The 20,390-nt window shown below is 40.9% G+C and overlaps 1 protein-coding gene across 1 annotated transcript in view; it reads left to right on the forward strand.

The window, feature by feature from the left end:
• LOC123755061 (luciferin sulfotransferase) overlaps nt 1-20,390 on the forward strand; it is a 61,518-nt gene that overhangs the window by 16,342 nt on the left and 24,786 nt on the right. The window contains exons 2-4 of the mRNA XM_045737524.2: nt 5,772-5,965; nt 13,236-13,332; nt 16,424-16,598. Of these exons, the coding sequence (XP_045593480.1) occupies nt 5,772-5,965; nt 13,236-13,332; nt 16,424-16,598 (466 nt within the window). The remainder of the gene's footprint in view (nt 1-5,771; nt 5,966-13,235; nt 13,333-16,423; nt 16,599-20,390) is intronic.

The raw sequence follows: 20,390 nt of genomic DNA on the forward strand, positions 1-20,390 counted from the left end.
GTCTCTATTAATAGTTAACTATATTTATTTATAAGCACAGACTCAGCTGATACACTGCTGACCTTAACTAATTTCCCTAATATCTACCTAAGTAGAGGGCTATGCTAATTGTGACAACTTACTATTTCTTTGGTAGTGTCACCATAACTAAATTATGAGCAGTTAAGCTGCTCGTTTATGAATGTGTTAGTCTACAGTGCTATTGCCATCTTGAGACTTAACGAAGCACAGAGCTTAAAGAAATTTATGGTGAGCAGTATTGGGCTCGAATTATCGTGGTGGGCAATAATAGGATCGAATTATCATGGTGAACAATAAAGTGTGCTTGATTTATAATTATTAGTGACCATGCTCTCAGCCACATCTAAGGATGGAAGCAAGTCGATTTTGAACTCTGTAGGGTAAGGCAAGTCCTAGTCAACAACGGCTTTTCTACAGGTTTCGTTGAAGACATCATAAAAAGAAAGGTAAAAACGCCATTCTGAGGAGTCAACCAACACAACACTTGTACCCCCAATTGGACTATTTTACAGGAACTTCTTTTCGACGGCTCTTAAAACGGAGGACAGGGTCCTGAAAGATATTGTTGATAGGAACGTCATCCCAACAGACAAAAATCAGAAAAAACAATTGATAATTTATTATAAAACCAAAAAAACCGGCCAATCTACTCATGAAAAACTCCCCAGACACCAATCAAAACGCTTTGAAGGAGACTTACGTCGTCTATGCCTTTAAATGCCCATTTGGGGACTGTAAACCCCAAAGAACTCAGTATATAGGCAAGACAACAACGTCTCTTTCTAGGCGACTAATAATGCATAAGCAACAGGGAGCCATCAAGGAACACATAATCTCTTCTCACAACCAGACCATCACCAGAGAAATCTTAACAAGCAACACAGAAATTATCGATAGGTACGGCGATAGCAGGCGGCTTGACATCAGCGAGGCACTACACATTATAAAGTCAACACCAGCAATCAACAGCCAACAGCACAACTATATTCTACCTACTTCAAGACCCCGAACCAATATGGAAGCAGCAAGAGGAAGTATGGGCCAATAGGCCTTCTGCAGTTACTTGAAATTCATATGTTCACTTATCCAATTTATACCCATTGTTTCGTGTTCTGTCCTGTGTTTGTCACCTCACTCAAAACGTTTGTACCATATATCACCTCATCCAATAGAGTATAAGTACGAAGAATTTGCTTGCAAATTAAGTCTTTGAAAATGTAATATGAATTACGAAACGTGTTCAGGCGTCAAACAATTAAAAAAAGAATTTCGGAGAATTGTTATTTTTATTACAATCTCAATTTCAATCTCAATCTCAATACAATCTGGAAATTACAATCTCTTAAATTGAAATGGTATATCTGCTGGAATCATAGAAATGCGAGGAATGAGGACATAATCACCTTTGAAATGTCCTGTCAAGATTATTATTACTACGACATTGCTGATTAATTTTTTACTGCAAGGCGCGTGGCATTGCAAAGTTTTGGTTAGTTGATATTTCGCAACATGATAATTGGCACGCCGATTTTCAATTGCTGTATGTGTAATGGTATCCTTGGCAGATCAAGTGAATTAAAAAAAAAATTTGGGATAATTAACCGCTTCATGTGCTTCCTCAACAGTGTCGACGGACTTGTATGTGACTGCCTCGCTTTGAATGTTAGACTGAATAATGTTGTTAAGTTCGTAGATGTCTTTGTTCTTGGGGGCAAGAATAAATCGTTCACACAGCCAATCGGGATTCTTATAATTAGTTTGAATATTGGGAAATACTTTTTTCATCCAATTCTTCTTTTGACATCACTAAATTTTATAAGTTATGAGGCAATGAAATTCGTCCTGAGGTCAAATCAACCGGCACGTTCACGTTCCCAATTTCCTGAAATTGATGTGAGAATATCTCAGCTGATGAGTCGTTTTGCAGCTGGACACTCATATTTGTAGTTAATTTTAATGTCTTTACGTGGCAACACAAAGTAAAGTTTTTCAGGCGAGCATTTATTTCGTCCGCGGGTGTCGATCGAGGAATTACAGGTAATGTTTGCATGAAATCTCCTGCAAGCAATATTAATGTGTTCCGAAATAGTCTGATGTTTCCACGCAAATCTTGCAATGATCGATCAAGAGCTTCCAGCGATTTTTTGTGGGCCATTGTGCATTCATCCCAAACAATAATTTACATTTCTGCAATACTTTTCCCATGCCGGATGTTTTGGAAATGTTGCACATGGGAGTTTCAATGAATTGCATGTTCAATGGCAATTTCAAAGCCGAAGTAGCAGTTCTTCCTCCTGGTAGCGATGTCACAGCTATTCCGGACAATGCAAGTGCTAAGGCTATAACATTTTGGGATCGAAATGCTGCCAGAATCAATCTAATTAGAAAGGTTTTACAGTTCCTCCTGGCGCATCTAAGAAGATTTCTCCAAACCCGTTATTGACAGTTTGAATTATTTGATTGTAAATGCCTTTTCGCTCAAGCGTTAGCTTAGGAAAATTTGATTGCACATACGACAACAGATCACCCGTTGTGAAATTTTGTTCACGACGCAATTATACATCGAACGCAACAGCAGCAGATCGATTCGGTGATGGCATTTCCAATTGATTTAAAACATTGTTCGCGATTTCTAAACACAAATCTTCAATCATTACCATCGCTTCGTTGTAGATTTCTGCCGTGAAATCCATGTTCATATTTGAATTTGCGTATTCGACAGATAATATCTTCAGCCATGAGTGATTTATATTTCTCCGATAACTCTGTTGGAGATGCAGCAGAGTCGGTGGTCAATATGATTGCAAATAATGAACGAATTTGATTTTGATGTGACGTGTTGGTCGCGTCATTAGTGCATACATCCCAGTGTCTATCGGTCTCTAATAAATTCAGAGCTTGACATGCACTACGAAAAGTGACATGTGTGACGCCATGTTGTTGGTGGAAGCGGTTTTTGTTTGTTGTTTGTGGTAGTGTTAGTAGTTGTTAGTAGTTGTGGCTGTTGGGGGAAGTGGATGGTGGTAGTAGTTGATGGGGATTGTTGTTGTTAGCTGTATTTGTTGTTGGTTGTTGTTGTGGTGGTTGTTGGTTGTTTTTGGTTGTGGTGGTTATTGGTGGTAGTGGATGTTGGTGGAAGTGGTTGTTGGTGGTTGGGGTTGTTTGTGCAGGTAGTGGTTGTTGGTAGTAGTGGTTGTTGGTGGTAATTGTAGGGAGTGAATGTTCGTGGTTGTTGGTAGTAGTGGTTGTTGGCGGTAATTGTTGGTAGTGAATGTTCGTGGTTGTTGGATTTTATTGGTGGTAGTGGTTGATGTTGTTGGTTGTGGTTCTTGATGGAAGTGGTTGCTGGTGGTAGTCGTTGTCGTTGGTCTTGGTGGTGGTGGTTGATGGTTGTGGTTGTTTGTTCTGGCAGTGGGTGTTGGTAGTAGCGGTTGCGGTTGTTGTTGATGGTAGTAGTGGTTATTGATGTTGTTGGTAGTGGTTGTTGGTGGTTGTGGTTGTTGTTGGTAGTGGTTGTTGGTGGTTGTGGTTGTTAGTGGTAGTGTTTGTTGATGTTAGTGGTTGTTGTTGGCGGTACTGGTTGTTGTTTGTTATTGGTGGTAGTAGTTGTTGTTGGTAGTGGTTGTTCGTGGTAGTGGTTTATCGTAGTGGCTGTTGTTGGTGGCAATGGTTGTTGGTGATAGTGGTTTATGGTAGTGGTTGTCGTTGGTAGTATTGGTTGTAGTTGGTGGTAGTGGTTGTTGGTGGTGGTAGTGGTTGTCGTTGGTGGTAGTGGTTGTTGATGGTTGTTGATTTTGGTGGTAGTGATTGGTCTTGGTGATAGTGGTTGTTGATGGTTGATGTTGTTGGTGGTAGTGGTTGTTGTGGTTGATGTTGGTGGTTGTTGATGGTAGTGGTTGGTGATAGTAAATGTTGGTGGTACCGGTTGTTGGTGGTTGTTGGTGGTATTGGTTGGTGATAGTAATTGTTGGTGGTACTGGTTGTTGGTGATTGTGGCTGATGTTGGTGGTAGTGGTTGTTGTTGGTGGTGGTGGTTGTTGATGGTAGTGGTTGTTGGTTGCAACCACGCAAGAAGGGCCTCGTGTGTCAGTTATATTGATATTGTACACCATGCTAGTGGGGACGAGCTTGTCAGTCGTACTGGTATTGTACTCAACGGAAGTGGGGATTAATGTGTCAGTTGTACTGGTATTGTACACCATGCTAGTAGGTACTAGTGTGTCTGTTGTACTGGTATTGTACACCATGCTAGTAGGTACTAGTGTGTCTGTTGTACTGGTATTCTACACCATGCTAGTAGGTACTAGTGTGTCTGTTGTACTGGTATTGTACACCATACTAGTAGGTACTAGTGTGTCTGTTGTACTGGTATTCTACACCATGCTAGTGAGGACTAGTATGTAAGTTGTCCTGGTATTGTACACCATGTTAGTTAGGACTAGTGTATGAGTTTTACTGGTATTGTACACCATGCTAGTGGGGACTAGTGTTTTAGTTGTACTGGTATTCTACGCCATACTAGTGGGGATTAGTGTGGCAGTTGTACTGGTATTGTTCACTACGCTAGTGGGGACTAATGTGTTCATTGTACTAGCGTTGTACTCAATGCTAGGTGGGACTATATTCATCTAGTGGTGCTCACCATGTTGTTATCACCTATATGTATTTACTCTCCTTGTTGTTCCCGGGTAGTTGTACTCTCCTACTTGCATTTACCTGGCAGTATATGAGAGTACATAAATTGTACTCACCTATGTGTTCTCTCCTAGTTGCACCTATTTAGTTGTATTTACCATGTTGATCTCACGAATTTGTGTTTCAGTTATATTTTATGTAAAATCTGCTAGAATACAGATGCATGTGATAAAGGTTTTTTTATGTACCTTAATTTTTCTCTAATGTATTTTACATAAAGAACCTCAATATCATTTTAAACTTGAAAACAGTAATATTTAATATGTCATTTAGAAAATAGTGTTTTAACAAAAAAATTTTGCAAAATCATTTTAAAGTCAATAACAGTTTAGATTAAGTGAATGTTTTGCACACCTTTTATACAACTAAGATACAACCTTTCAATTATTATTATTATTATTATTATGATTACTATTATTATTATTATTATTGTGAAGTACAAAATGACATGTAAATTTAATAAATATACCTGGAAAAATAGTTTTAATAATTTTGGGAACAAATAGTATATGTCAATATATTCGGTATATATATATATATAAATTATGATCCGATCATCTAGTAACTAAATGATTTAAAAATATTTCATACAGCTTTAAAACAACATTAAAATATATATATGTAATATACATAAATTTAATTTTTAAACATGAACAAAATATTTTTGTAATATATTAAGGTGAAAATAGTGTTAGAAAAGGCGGCATTTACCTTATTACAAAAAGAAATACTTTTAACATTCTTTTGGTTTGGAGGTTGCACATGTACCTGCTGAAGCACACATGAAACTTTTCTTTCCCACAACCTATTGAAACGTTATTGGACGTTGCCCCGACGTTTTGTGTTTGCTGGGGAGAGACTGACTGCATGCTATTTTCTGTGTGTTTGTCACGTGTATGTTGTGTTTTAGTGATACTCAAGATGGGAGCATAATAACGAATTCTTATTAATCCACTAAACACCTAGTTTGGTAAAAAATAAGGGTAAGTTATCCTGATTTGCTGTCAACACATGACAAATTTAGAGTTATCAATAGCATTTTGTTTACCCCACAGAATTATGATAAGGGAAGTGACGGGTCCACAAATAGACATCATTCGTGATCTTTCGCTGGTGACCCCCCCTGGGTACTTGGAGATTGGGCCAGAGAACGTGTTATTGCCAAGTTTTTATGCCAAATGGCAATCCAAATACACCAGTTTTCCAGTTTACCCGGATGATGTTTGGGTCGTGACATTCCCGAAGTCAGGTGAGAAAGTTTTCCATTGTCATGTGGTTTCTTTATCGCGGCAGTTTACCGCTAGAATTTTATTTACAAAAAAGAAATAGTAAACTAAGTAGTCCAATGATATCACTCATTATCAGATATACTGATCAAGTGTTTGAATATGATGTCCCTTTTTCCACTTTCCTTGTTGACTATGACAAATTTTGAACCTGGTCAGTTTTCAATATTGGTTCAGTTTATCTACCACTCAAAATGTCTGCATCGAATCAACTCAGAAAGATGTTATCAAGATCAATAACGTTCCTGAGAAAACACCAAATTAACGTTAGAAGCCACGTACGACTTTATTCAGAAAAGTATTCGAGGGGAGTTTGACATACATAAGATATTTTGATCTTCTCTAGGTATGTACATCTGATTCAATCTATAATAAGGATATTATTTTAGTGTATTCAGCATAAAATTTTTAGATGTTAAGTAGTGGGATCAATAGTTAAGGTAAACCTAAAAAATATGGTTTTTACATTGCCAGCTAACATTTAATTAATATCGGCTTCATTTAAATGTTGATAAATGAGTTTTTTGTTGTGAGGTTCATGGATAAACTCACAAGCTCAATAGAAGGAATACTTCTGTCTAACAAAATTCTTTACAAAATATCATACATATATGATCTTATTATTCATCAGCCATGAGTCTAACATATATACTGTGACTTTTTCAACCTAAAAATTTTAGAAAGTTGGGTTTCTACCATCAATCCAAATATATACCAATATTTATTTGTATATATTGTAGAATTATAGGGGGTACTATTTTCCCACAATACAGAGTGATTGAGAGTAGTGGAGTGAGTAGACTCACAATACTTTAGCCATATTTAATTACAGGTCTTCCACACAGAGTTCTTAAGTCTCAGAGACTTTTCTGAGAAGCTGAGCGACTAGAGTTGCCACGATTCTGAATCCTTGTGTTTAAAAGTATCTACAATGTTTCTACTCAATTACTGTGGAGTCGCTTAGAGCAGTATATTGCTAAGTGTCCGTGAATCTCACTGTATTATTAGTATTAAAGTAACTATTAATATTGTGTTCATTGGATCATGAGTCGGGTAACTTAATGAGGATTTTCTGTATATTGTTCCTCAAACGCTCTTAATTTTGGCTGCATAATTTACATGGCAAGGGCTTCAACTTTTTATAATTGTTCAACATAGTAACTTGAGCACTAAAATATTGTAAAATGCCAAAATTTTTGTATTATGGTATCAGATTTGAATATAATATTTATTTTGTTTATTTTAGAATATAGCTTGCGAGTATAGTTTACTTTAAACAAAATTTCAATGTAGTCGACCAAATATGCTCCAATTTTAAAAGGAAACAAATTATAACTCCAATAGTTTTCCGTTTATGAAAAAACGAAAAAGAGCATATTTTAGAACAAAGAATTTGTACATAATATATAAAAATGGTGGGAATCGATCAGAAACTAATTTTTCAGTCTTCTCAAATTTCAAAATCATATTTAAAAGAAAACTGAAGATCAAGTTCTCATCAATGCATATGGTCATTCTACACGCATATGGACATTCTTTCAGTGTTCAATATATATTACTGGCTACTCGTACTCGAATATGTGAAAGTTGTAGGTCAATATATTTTTAAATGAAGTCAAGAAAAATTAATACCAAAAAGATTTTCACATATTTACTGTATAATTATTATTTTAAAAATGTACAACATTTCACAGGTATGATTTGATATACATCGACTTTATTAGCACTGCTATTGAATATTTTCCGGTGTTCTGATATATGTCACTATAACTGAACATAAAGTTCAGTAATGTGTGTGAGTTAAGGTAAAAAACAAATATATTTCAATAATTTTTGGCCAATATTTAGGCAATAAATTTTCCTGGCAACCCATTCTTCCTTCTTGTATTTGTACGTGTAACACACTTTCCCTCTTCTAATTAGTGTCCTTCGATAGGAAAGGAATCGTGAATACGGACAATGTAACAGTCAAGAAACCAAGGGATACGTAATGACACAATAGTGTGTCATGGTTTGTCACACCAGCCTTAGTGTGTCACCTGACAACTGGCAGGGCTGGCAGGGCCCAGGTTTAGTGTGACACACCTGACAACGGTCGTGGCTGGCAGGGCTTAGCCTTAGTGTGTCACCTGACAACGGTCAAGGCTGGCAGGGGCCCAGCTTTAGTGTGTCACCTGACAACGGTCGTGGCTGGCAGGGCTTAGCCTTAGTGTGTCACCTGACAACGGTCGTGGCTGGCAGGGCTTAGCCTTAGTGTGTCACCTGACAACGGTCAAGGCTGGCAGGGGCCAAGCTTTAGTGTGTCACCTGACAACTGTCGTTGCTAGCAGGGGCCCAGCTTTAGTGTGTCACCTGACACCGGTCGTGGCTGGCAGGGCCCAGCCTTAGTGTGTCACCTGACACCGGTCGTGGCTGGCAGGGCCCAGTCTTAGTGTGTCACCTGACACCGGTCGTGGCTGGCAGGGCCCAGCCTTAGTGTGTCACCTGACACCGGTCGTGGCTGGCAGGGCCCAGCCTTGGTGTGTCACCTGACACCGGTCGTGGCTGGCAGGGCCCAGTCTTAGTGTGTCACCTGACACCGGTCGTGGCTGGCAGGGCCCAGTCTTAGTGTGTCACCTGACACCGGTCGTGGCTGGCAGGGCCCAGTCTTAGTGTGTCACCTGACACCGGTCGTGGCTGGCAGGGCCCAGCCTTAGTGTGCCACCTGATACCGGTCGTGTCTGGCAGGGCCCAGCTTTTGCGTGTCACCTGACACCGGTCGTGGCTGGCAGGGCCCAGCCTTAGTGTGTCACACCTGACAACGGGTCTGCTGGCAGAAATTTTTTCTAACACAATTCATGAAGACCTCGTAGGGAAAACAGAACATAAACAATACCACTGCCACTAAACATGTGTTGTGATTTCCTTTAGAAGGAGGTAACATCCTAACACCATTCCATATTTGGTGAGGATCCTTTAAAGATGTAGTATGGCCAGATGTCGCAATCCAAAGTAGATCGCAGGTAGATACTCATTTGGGATTAGATGCACTGTTTAACAGTACACCTACTCCACCAGTCGTCGACAGTACTCCATATACCTCTCTAGTTTCTATTCCAGAACCAAGCACTGGTCTAGAGCCACCTTCATTGTGGAGCAAGAGAAGGAAGCACCCCCAGGGGCAAGCACTCGCAGATACTATTGAGTCTGGATCGAAGACAGGTGACCAGTACTTCTGGAAGGATAAGATACTGTGCCTTATCGACAAAGAACTCCCCAGACTCTAGAAGTAGGTACACAGAAAGTCGTGCCCTACGTGTTCAGAACCAAGATGTTGGAAACAGCTCACGATGGATTATTTTCCTGACATTGTGGGATATCCAGAAATTTTCATCGCCTTGCCAGATGTTGCTACTGGTCTAGTATGAAACAGGACGTTCGACGGTACTGTAAATCCTGCCTTGTATGTCAGCTTACAGGGAAAGTGTATCGTCTGTCCCGAAAGCCCCTCATTGTCCCATACCCTCCATTGGTGAACCCTCAGAACACCTCATCCTGGACATAGTAGGCCCGCTTCCACCTTCTACTGCTGGGGTGCAGTATTTGCTCACCATTATGGATAGAGTTAGTAGATACCTTAAGCGATCCTCTTTAAGTCCATCACATGAAGGTAGTAGTCAAACATCTGATATGGTTCTTTTCCAGACAGTGTCTCCATAAGAAGATTCATACACACCAAGGGACTAAACTCACCTACCGATATTTTAACAAGCAGATAGCCGACAAGGGAGTCCAACATACAACACCGAGTGCCAACCATCCCGAGTTGCAAGGGGCATTAGAACGATTTCATCAGACGTTGAAGAACATGAGAAAATATTACATCGAAAGGCAAGGTAGATGGGCTGAAGATCTACCTTACTTCCTCTTTGGCATTAGATTAGTACTGAATGAGTCTCGGGGCCTTCGAGATGGTGTATGGTCACACTGTGAGAGGACCATTGGAGGTTATCAAGGACCAGTGGGCGGACAAAGAGAGCAACATTAATGTGCTGGACTGGTTATCTACACACAAAGTCAGGTTGTTTGATGCATGAGAACTAGCTAAAGAGAACCTGTTACGTTCTCAGGTAAATGCATGGAAGAGATACGAGAGCAAAGCGACAACCAGGGAATTTCAGATAGGAGACCTCGTACTGGTATGTGCTCCATACCAGTACGTACTGGTATGTAACAGGACGCTTGAATACCAAATTCATTGGTCCTTACCCTGTTCTCAAGAAAGATAATTCTGCTAACTATATCCTTAGCAAAAAATGCAGATGTTTGTACACGTGCACATGGTGAAGTTGCACCAACGACGGGTCATTCGCCCAGTGACGATGGGGGTCACAAGAGACCATGACCAACAGATGATGGAGGATGTTAGTAAACAAATGGGATCGAATTCAGCTATTCCGCTGAATCTTTCTACCAAGTTGACTTACGTGCCTGAGGAGCAACATAGGGCCCTAAAAGAGTTAATAATGCAATATAAGTTTATTTTCAGAGATACTCCAAGCCTGACGTCCGTCTTGAAGCACGACGTTATCCTTGAGGAGAGCGTGAGACCGATAAAGCAACATCTCCATCGACCAAATCCCCATAAGAAAGAGGTGATAAGTCTTGAGATGCTACATGCTCCAACATGATCTGATCGCCCCAAGTCTTTAGTCGTCCTCTATTCTACTATTATTGAAGCCTGGTAATGAACAGAGGCTATGCATAGACTACCGACCAGTTAACAAGGTCACAGTAGCTGATACATATCCCATTCCCAGGATAGAAGAGTGTATGGGCCTACCATCGGTAGGCCCACCTATTAACAAAGTTTCATCTCTACAAAGGTTATTGGCAGGTACGTCTGACAGAGAGTGCCAAACCTATTTCTGCTTTTGTGACTCCTGATGGTCTTTTAGCGTGTCAAGTCATGCTATTTGGTATGACAAAATGCTGCTTTTATGTTTCAATGATTGATTACTAGTGTACTACGCGACGTAGAGAATTCTTTGGTCTGCATAAATGATGTATTGATCTACGATTCCAGTTGGGAAGAGTATTTGCGGTATATTGAAGATTTTTTTCGGCTTTTCAACAAACTCGGTCAGCAATCAATCTACACAAATCTGAATTTGTTAAGACATCTGTAATCTTATTAGGACATGTGGTTGGGGGAGGATGGATCGCCCCTAAGAACAGCAACGTAGAAGCCGTCTTTCAGTACCCGACCCCTTCAACACCTAAGGAGGTCTTGTGTTTCCTGGGTATGGCCGGATTCTACCGTAAGTTTGTTCCTAAATTCTCGACTACAATGGTACCTTTGACAAATCTCCTGAAGAAAGGAGCAAAGTTCACGTGGACCAAGGACTGTCAGCTTGCCTTTGAGAGCCAAACAACCATTCTCATATCATCTCCAATTTGCTTGTCCCGTATTTTCGATGACATTCATATTAACAGTCGATGCTTCAGATTATGACATAGGGGCAGTGTTGACACAAAGTTATAACAAAGGGGTAGAACACCCTGTGGCTTATTATTACAAGAAAATTAAGTGGTTTTCAACGGAATTATTCAGTGATAGAAAAATAAACATTGGCTCTTGTCAGCGCTGTGCAACACGTTAACGTCTATCTGACGAGAATGGTTATCCAGTTTTGATCAGGTCTGACCATAATCCATTGATGTTTTAAGCACAGTTCCATCATAAGGATTTTCGGTTAAATAGATGGAGCCAACACCTTCAACAGGTGGAGGTGTAGGCTGTACCCCTGCCTGTAGGCTGGAGGTTTAGTTCACTTAGTAATAATATAAAAGGAGTTGAGAACGTTGAGAATAGTAGCAGATGCCTTATTACGCATCTAAAACACTAATTGGTTTTCTGTCAAGAAATAAAACAAATTCTTTCAGGAAGGGAAGGGTGACCCTACCAACGTCATCTGTCGAGCGCACCTGACCCCATTTTCTTGTCCCCGGTGGAAGGCTGTGATCTTACTAACACCTGTGAAGTTTCCTCCTTACTATACAATTTTTACTCCTCAGAAGTGATGTAGGGGATACCATGGTCGACAAGAGTCGACCTGAAGTGACGACAAAGAGTAGTCCTGAACGCAAGACTTGTCAGAACAAGTAGGGCCCAGTCGGTGGCGACAGTGGTGGTCAGCGAAGTATTGGTGATTGGACCTACATATCCCGGGAGGGCCCAGTTGTGTTACTTGAAGGAATTAGCATAGATCTGTCCACTAAGTTAAGGCTTGTTATAGGTGTAGCCTTTAGTGAAAGAAAATTAGTGTGTTGCTGGAGACCAGCTAGCGTGTTGCTGGAGACCGGCCAGGGTGTTGCTGGAGACCGGCCAGGGTGTTGTTGGAGACCAGCCAGTGTGTTGCTGGAGACCAGCCAGTGTGTTGCTGTAGACCAGCAAGGGTGTTGCTGGAGACCAGCCAGCTTGTTACTGGAGACTAGCCAGCATGTTGCTGGAGACCAGCAAGGGTGTTGCTGGAGACCGGCCCAGGGTGTTGCTGGAGACCAGCCCAGGGTGTTGCTGGGGACCGGCCCAGGGTGTTGCTGGAGACCGGCCAGGGTGTTGCTGGAGACCGGCCCAGGGTGTTGCTGGAGACCAGCCAGCGTGTTGCTGGAGACCAGCCAGCGTGTTGCTGGAGACCAGCCAGGGTGTTGCTGGAGACCAGCCCAGGGTGTTGCTGGAGACCGGCCAGCGAGTTGCTGGGGACACAGTGATGATACTGTGGAGGACTGTTCCCTGATTTGCTGAGAAAGATGGGCTCACCAGCGTGGGTACCGTTGAGGAAAGGCTCAGGGAATTAACCCTTAGTGTTGTGCGATAGAAGATACAGAAGGACTCGCCAAGATAGAAGATTGCAGAAGTTCTTTTGTAATGTCCAGAGTGACAGTGACACCTGCTGTGTTATCTGTGCTATACATGTGTAATAAGTGTATATTGTTAAGTAGTTCGTGTGCTAATGGTTTCGTTTAGTGTTAATTACGCACATTCCCGTTGGGTTGATTATTACTGCTCAGTTCTTAATGACTTACCATTGCCTCAGGGTTGGATCTGGGGAATAAGAGGCACTAAAGCCCCATAGAATGTTTGTGTAAAGATACCGGTTACTGGCTAAGTGAGGCCGTAACATTTTGCTTGAGGAATAACATCAGTTCGGGATCTGGTCATTTCATACTAACGAACCAGATGCTTTATTTCAGGAACTACCTGGACTCAGGAGGTGGTGTGGTGTCTAGTGAAGGATACGAAGTCTCCTGAGGCGTCACTCGAGATGATGAAGAGGTTCCCTTTCCTTGAGTAGGCACTGTTCATTTTTTTAGTATTTTGAATTTACTTTAGACTTCCAAATAACATTACAAATGGTCACTAAAACATCAGATTAAGGTAGTAAGACTTTTCCTTCTGTTATGGACCTTTATCAAGTTGTATGTGATGGAACACAGGGAGAAGGAAGGTAATAAAGTGAGGTTCAGTAATATTAGTGGTCGGTGAAGAGACAAAAGTGTTGACAGATGACAGACAATCTAGTAGATTGTCAAGAATTTTTTGGCAAATTTTCAGAGGAAAAGGAAATGTCAACTTCTTTTGGTCGCAGTATCTACCTGAGGTTGGCGATAGCAGGTTACATTTGTGAATGAGGAAAGCCGCACAGTCATGATAATTAGAGAACATGATATCGTAATTGTGGTAAATAAATCGTGACCAGTAAACCCGTATTGCTCAGTGAGGAAGGACTCGCCTAGCTGTGCTTGCGGGGGTTGAGCTTCGACTCTTTGGTCTCGCCTCTCAAGGATCAATCTACTGGTCCACAGAAGATTGGCAGTTGAGCTTCTCCTGATCTTCTCGAGCTCTGTCATATATATACATTTGAAATTGTGTATGGAGTCAGACTCTACCACATTACTTCCTAATGCATTCCATTTATTAATTACTCTGACACTGAAAAAAATTCTTTCTAATATCTCTGTGACTCATTTGCGTATTCGGCTTCCACCTGTGTCCCCTTGTGCGAGTATCACCCAAGTTGATTCATTGATGAATACTAAGCCACCCAAGAGGTGGCACGGGCATGAATTGCCCGTAAGTGGTAGATTTTTTTAGTAAATGATGTGTGTTCGACCTGTGTACTGAGGTTGCATTTAATCATCAAGCTGCTTTCGTGGGGGAGGATACTGCTTGACAGTATTTATGAGGGTGTCCAGCTGCTGGACACCTTTTTTTGACCAGAAGAGTGGCAGTGTTGATGGCTTCAGGGTGGTTACTGGAAGATTCGGGGTTCTTTTAAAACTCTAATAAGGTCGTTGGTTGCTTCACATTCCACGAGATTGTGAAGTAGTGACTTTTCTGTAATGGTTTTGGCAGAAGATGCATTCCCTCTTTCGGTGTTCACCAGTCTACCAGTTGCATATGCAACCTAGATGTAGTCTATATAACCGAACTGCTATTTCCCTGTGGATTACTTTTGGGATAGTTAACCTTTCTAACTTAGTGGCCTGAAGATACCGTATTGCAGAGGGCGAACCTTCTGTTATTCACTGGTGATTTCAACCGTGTTAGATAATCCATCCTTAGCAACCATGTCAATTTCCTTGAGACTTTTGTATGCGGTGATCATGTCTCCTCGACGTCTTTTGTCTTCCAGCGACGTGAGGTGCAGTTCACTCAGCCTCTTAGTTCTGGGACTAGGCTAGTGGCAAACATCAGAACTTTCCCCAGCTTCGTCTGCTTAGCAAGGTATGAGCTCCAAGCAGAAAATACATACTCCAGGATTGGTCTTTTATATGTGTGTCAACCTGTCCTCTTACAAATTACGTCTAAATTTTGGCCGTTGCCCGTGTTGCCGGAAATATACGTAACTTGAAATGAAACAAAATTAAAAATATATTTTTGATATTTGTTTTCCAAAACAGTCAGTTAAGGGTCCTCTGGTAGGTTAGAACAATAGGAAATTCTCCTAAGGTTTCATTACGTCATGGTAAACGTTAATTGAAAGTTTCCTCTTTTAATCCTGCCAAGTAAGCCAGAGGATTCAAACAGACAACTAAACAGTACATCACTTTCGTGAGCTGATTTCATTTCAAATTACGTTTATTTTGGACCATAGAACGCATACGTGCAAAAAGTGACGATATTTTTAAAAGGACGGGTAGGGTATACAAGGTTCTGAAAGATTCCTTACAAATTCCTAACACAGATTCTTTCTGTTGCTTAGGTGCTCCCTTATCCAATGGAGGACCTTCCCTTTCCCTCCTGCCTGCATATCCAGCTTGTGCACTAGTCTCCTATGTGGTACTGGGGCTTTCTGGCAATCCAAAAATATGCAGTCTGCCCGCCATTCTCTTTCTTGTCTGATTCTTGTTGCCAGGTCAAAGAATTCAAATAATCCTGTGAGGCAAGATAGGCTATCCCTGAACCCATGCTGATGCGGAGTTACAAAGTTCATTCGCTCCAGATGTTTACTTTTTTCGCACTGTGTTCTCCATCACCTTGCATGGTATGCAAGTTAGGGACACAGGCCTTTCGTTAGTGTCCCTAACGAATAATGACCTCCTGTTTGTCACCCTTCTTATACATCGGGACTACAATAGTCGTCTTCCAGGTTTTAGGCATTTCCCATTTTACCAGATATTTCTATAAACCATGTAGAGTGAAGTCATCAACATAGGATTTATTTAACTTCCAATGAAAAATCCATGACTTAAGCAAGTCAGTCAAGAACCTTAGAGTACTAAAACAATACAATACAATACACAACAAAAACGTTTGTGAAATTATACCATGTTGATAAAGGAGCCTGGATATATTTCAAGAACGTTACTTAATTTTTTTCGGAAAATTCATAAGCAGGAAGCAGTCGGGATTTAGTATGTGAGCTATTGAGCTCATATAAAAATTTGGGATAAAATGTCTCAAAAAATAAAAACAATTACTTCTTCAATTATCATTTGAACTTATTCCTTGAAAAACCGAATACTGTCGGGGCCGAAATCGAGCGATTTCCTCAGAACATTCCGAACATGTACAAACGGTACCAGGGCAAGTGGAGCTCTAATATCCTGGCTCATTACTACTCCATACTCAAAATGGATGTATCTGAAGCAAAATATACCAATAAATCATAAAATCAGTCGTTTAAAAAATATTAATTTGTAATATAAGTGTATATCAAATGTGTGTATATATAAATATGATTTATTAAAATTAGCCTGTATATTACCAAAAACTTTGCAAGGTACAGATATCTAATAATATATTTGAATTTATCATTAATATCATTTATCAAAATATATAAAGAAAACATATTACTGTGTATGTGACAAAAATAAGTTATTTTGTAAATCAGTAATCCAACAGTATTACGGATTAGATTTGTAAATATGTTTTTCAGACTTGACACTATTCGTCCTCCTACCGACGAGAACTTTCCGTTTGAGAAAACGTGTGATGTTACTCAGCTCACTTCCACTTGGGACATCATTGAGAAGCTAAAGGCTCCCAGGACCATTAAGTCTCACCTCCCAAAGGAACTCCTTCCCAAACAACTCTGGAACGTGAAACCAAAGGTATTCCTACACTTTCTGTGTGCACGTCTGTTTTTTTCTCATATTTTTGTATAAATACTTTGGTGCACTCTAGCGTTGTTACACGACGACAATGTATTCATTATCAGCAACAGAAATAATAAATAAAAAATATAAATAACTTGCAGAAGGTTTAAAATAAAGAGCACACACACACCAGTATTACAATTTCCGTAATACGGCAAATAGGTTGACAAGATAGCAGGCTGGTAGACTGGCAAAATGGTAGGCTGTATGCTTGTAGAATGGCAGATAGGTGGACAAGATGGCTGGCAGGATGGCTGATTAGCAGGACGGCATCCAGACTGGGAGATAGGAGACAGAAAGGCTGTGAGGAAGGATGGCTGGACGGAAGACAGACGAGCAGATAGGATGGCAGGTAGGCCGACAAGATGGCTGGCTGACTGGCTGGCAGGCAGGCCGGTAGGATATAAAACTGGCAGGCAATCTAAAAGACTGGCCTGCAGAATGGCAGGCAGGCCGGCAGGAAGGTTGGCAGACTGACAGAATGGTAGGCAGGCCAGCATGATGGCAAGCAGGATGGCAGATAGGTTGACAAGATGGCAGGCAGGCTGCCAGACAGGATAGCGGAAGAGCAAGTTGGCAGGCTATCTGGCAGGCAGGGTGACAGTCAGATGGCAAACTGGTAATCTAGCTGGCAGGCATGCTGGAACACAGACTGGCAGGGTACCTGACAGGCTGGCATGCACGCAGGCAGCCAAGTTGGGAAAGCTGAGAGGTGGGCAGAGGGGAGGCAGCCTTGTGGTTAAGAAGGTCGGTAACCACAAGGGGGTGGCCTGGTTGTGCCCGAGCCTTGATTATACCGCATTGGAAATGTTAAACAACGCAGCCTGGGCATTATAAACAGTATGTCTCAGGAGTACTTTAGAACCCTGAGGACGGGTTGAAGCATGATACCCTCCCTATAAGTCTCGGCGGCATTGGTGTCTGTACAGCCTCCAAGATTACTCTGCCAGCCTTCCTTCCCCCTCCTCCTATGCATCGTATAACCTCGTAATTCTACCAGATTTCCTGGGATATCCTACCAGAACCCTAAAGTGATTCAGCAGGGATACGCGATCCTGCTTTCACTGAATGTTCAAATCAGTGTGATGCACTTGCAGCCCCAGCACCCATCATAGATCCAACAAAAACACAAACAGCCCAGCTGGGACCACCCACTAGTGGAGAAAATACCTGATGCCATGTTCAGTGCTGCAACATTAGATAAGGAGAAAGCCCACCTCAGAGCAGTGCCTGCCCGCCGTTCAGGAGACTTCCTTCTGGAAGTACCCATGTCAGTAACTGGCACGCACCTACATCCAGCATACCTTCGTGTATCAGTGGCCCTCCGCCTTGGTGCCCCAATTCACACTGAGCACAAGTGTATTTGCAGCAGGGTGGAAGCAGACCAATATGGACTCCATGGGATGCTGAGGCTTCCACTGAGATCCAGAGTGCATGGGGGGGGGGGATTGTGTGAAAATCCTGCTTCGGTTTCAATGGAAGCATCAGGAAACACTTGTGAGCTCAGTAGAACTCCAGGTTGCAATCATTTTGAACATGTCGTGGTTTAGTCGTTAGCGCATGTGTGTGGGAACTGCCACCACATAGGTTCGAACCTTCATCACAACCCCCACGGATTTTCTCTCTTATCTCTGATAAGTATCACACTGGGAGGGACCCACCAGTGCCCGGGACAGTCTCCACCCACACAACCCATTCCCCTCTCTTCTCTTGCCACATGTCCCATATTCCCTCTGACCTACACAGTATGCCAATGTGTAGTGACTCGGGCATGAGCTATGTGAACTGTGTTCCGGTCAACACTGTGGAGAAATGCCCGACAGGCCACTGGAACATTATCTAACACAGTGCACAGTTACAAACCCATTCATATTTCAACTTAGATTCAACAGAGCAGAAGAGGTTGTTAAACATATATCGCAAAATCTTACTTAAGCGACCATACGAGTCATAAATACTTATACTCCGCCCAAGTAAAACAGAAACAAGCAACACTTAGTGGGCCAGCCAGAAGCTTAGGGCCCGCGCAGGAATATCCCTGCAAAACAAAAAAAAAATGTGTTCCTGTATTCACTTTTCACATGATGAAGGCAAATATGTGAATGGAACTTATTCAGTTAAATGATATTTTCATTTTCAGGAAGAATATAGAAAAAATATATATATTGCATGAAATTCTAGCAAAAAATGGCATAGTAAACAATATTTATTATACCAGTTTTAATTTAATGAGAAGATGCGCTAATTTGTCCTTAAGTAGTTGATGACAATTTGAGGAAGTCAACGCTGCACAATGCTTATGCATTTCAATTCAGTTTCTTTCTTTATTATGTACCCCATACCTATCCCGTGGTCGGTGGTTAAAACAAAGATTTCTCGCACATAGCATAGAAAGACTCTTACAGAATGGTAAGAATGTGAGTTAGTGTAACAAAAAAACTATCACTCTGCAAAACTACAATGCTGTACAAAAGACTAAGACAGTCTGCAAAAACTAGATCAGTCTGCAAAAACTAAATGGCACTATTGTTAATTCTACCAAAACGATAGGACGGGTAGAAGTTTGGTTGGATAACACCATTAAGCTAGCAGATTTCGGGGGAAAATAACACATAAGCAATAAGCTGAGATTGGACAAGTAAGGAAATAACTGATATTGATATAATAATAACAATATTATTTGTTAGTCATGAAACATATACCCTAATATATGCAAACTCTCCTATTGCATGGGAGAGTTTGACAGTGTTGAAAGCATAAATTGTTGATCTAGATATATTTATAATGGAAAAACCAGCTTTACCCTAAAAATAAATACATCGAGCAGGAAGTAGCAGTGCTAAGAGGGGTGAATTTCTATGAGAGCATAGGTTTAGATCTCTTATTGTGAGAGGAAATAATATAAAATAAAATAAATAAAACTCAGCTTGAGAGAAAGAGAGAGAGAGAGAGAGAGAGAGAGAGTATAGTGGAATTTGAAGTGGAAGTGGAACAAGTAGGAAAACCATGCAGCAAAATAATTCCAGAGTTAACGTAATAATAACACAACAATCTAAGTTTTACATCAGTTACAAGTAGGGGTTACATCCTAGTACATGATCATGATCAAGTATGTAGGGTGGAAGTGTTCTACATGTGGAGTACCATATAATACAATGGAGAAATAATGAGAGAACTGGGAAATATCCAGACGAAAAAAATGAGGAAGCACTTAACTACTGTATAGTATAAGCTATTCAGCAGTTGTGTTTATGTGAAACTACCTAATAATACGTCTTGGTAAAGTAAATGGAGTAATATAGTTGTTCTACAACTTGTGATATTCTCTGATAATATGGAGAAATGATGAGTGAACCGGTAAATAACCGAACAGAATAATGAGAAAGCACTTGACCACTGTAGAGCAACGTGTCAAACACTGGGATAAGTAAACTCACTAGGAGAAAGATTTGAATTGTGGGTAGTTTTCTTATATAATTGAGTAGAATGGGGAGGGGTATTTATGTGGAAAATAAATAAGTATGGAATGATACCCCTGATGCTGCTGCAAAACCTTGCTTTAAAAATGAAATTTAACTTGTAATGGTAAAAGTAATACCTTTATGGGGGGAGAGAAAAATAGAGAGATAGTGGAAATAAGAATGGATGAACCTATCAAGATGTTAAAAGATTGTGAACGTTTAGTTGGAACTTGGATGTTAGATGTGATGTGATGAGAAAAGTGAGCTTTGGTAATTATATTCAGAG

This window comes from Procambarus clarkii, chromosome 28 (assembly GCF_040958095.1).
Source record: "Procambarus clarkii isolate CNS0578487 chromosome 28, FALCON_Pclarkii_2.0, whole genome shotgun sequence".
NCBI lineage: Eukaryota > Metazoa > Arthropoda > Malacostraca > Decapoda > Cambaridae > Procambarus > Procambarus clarkii.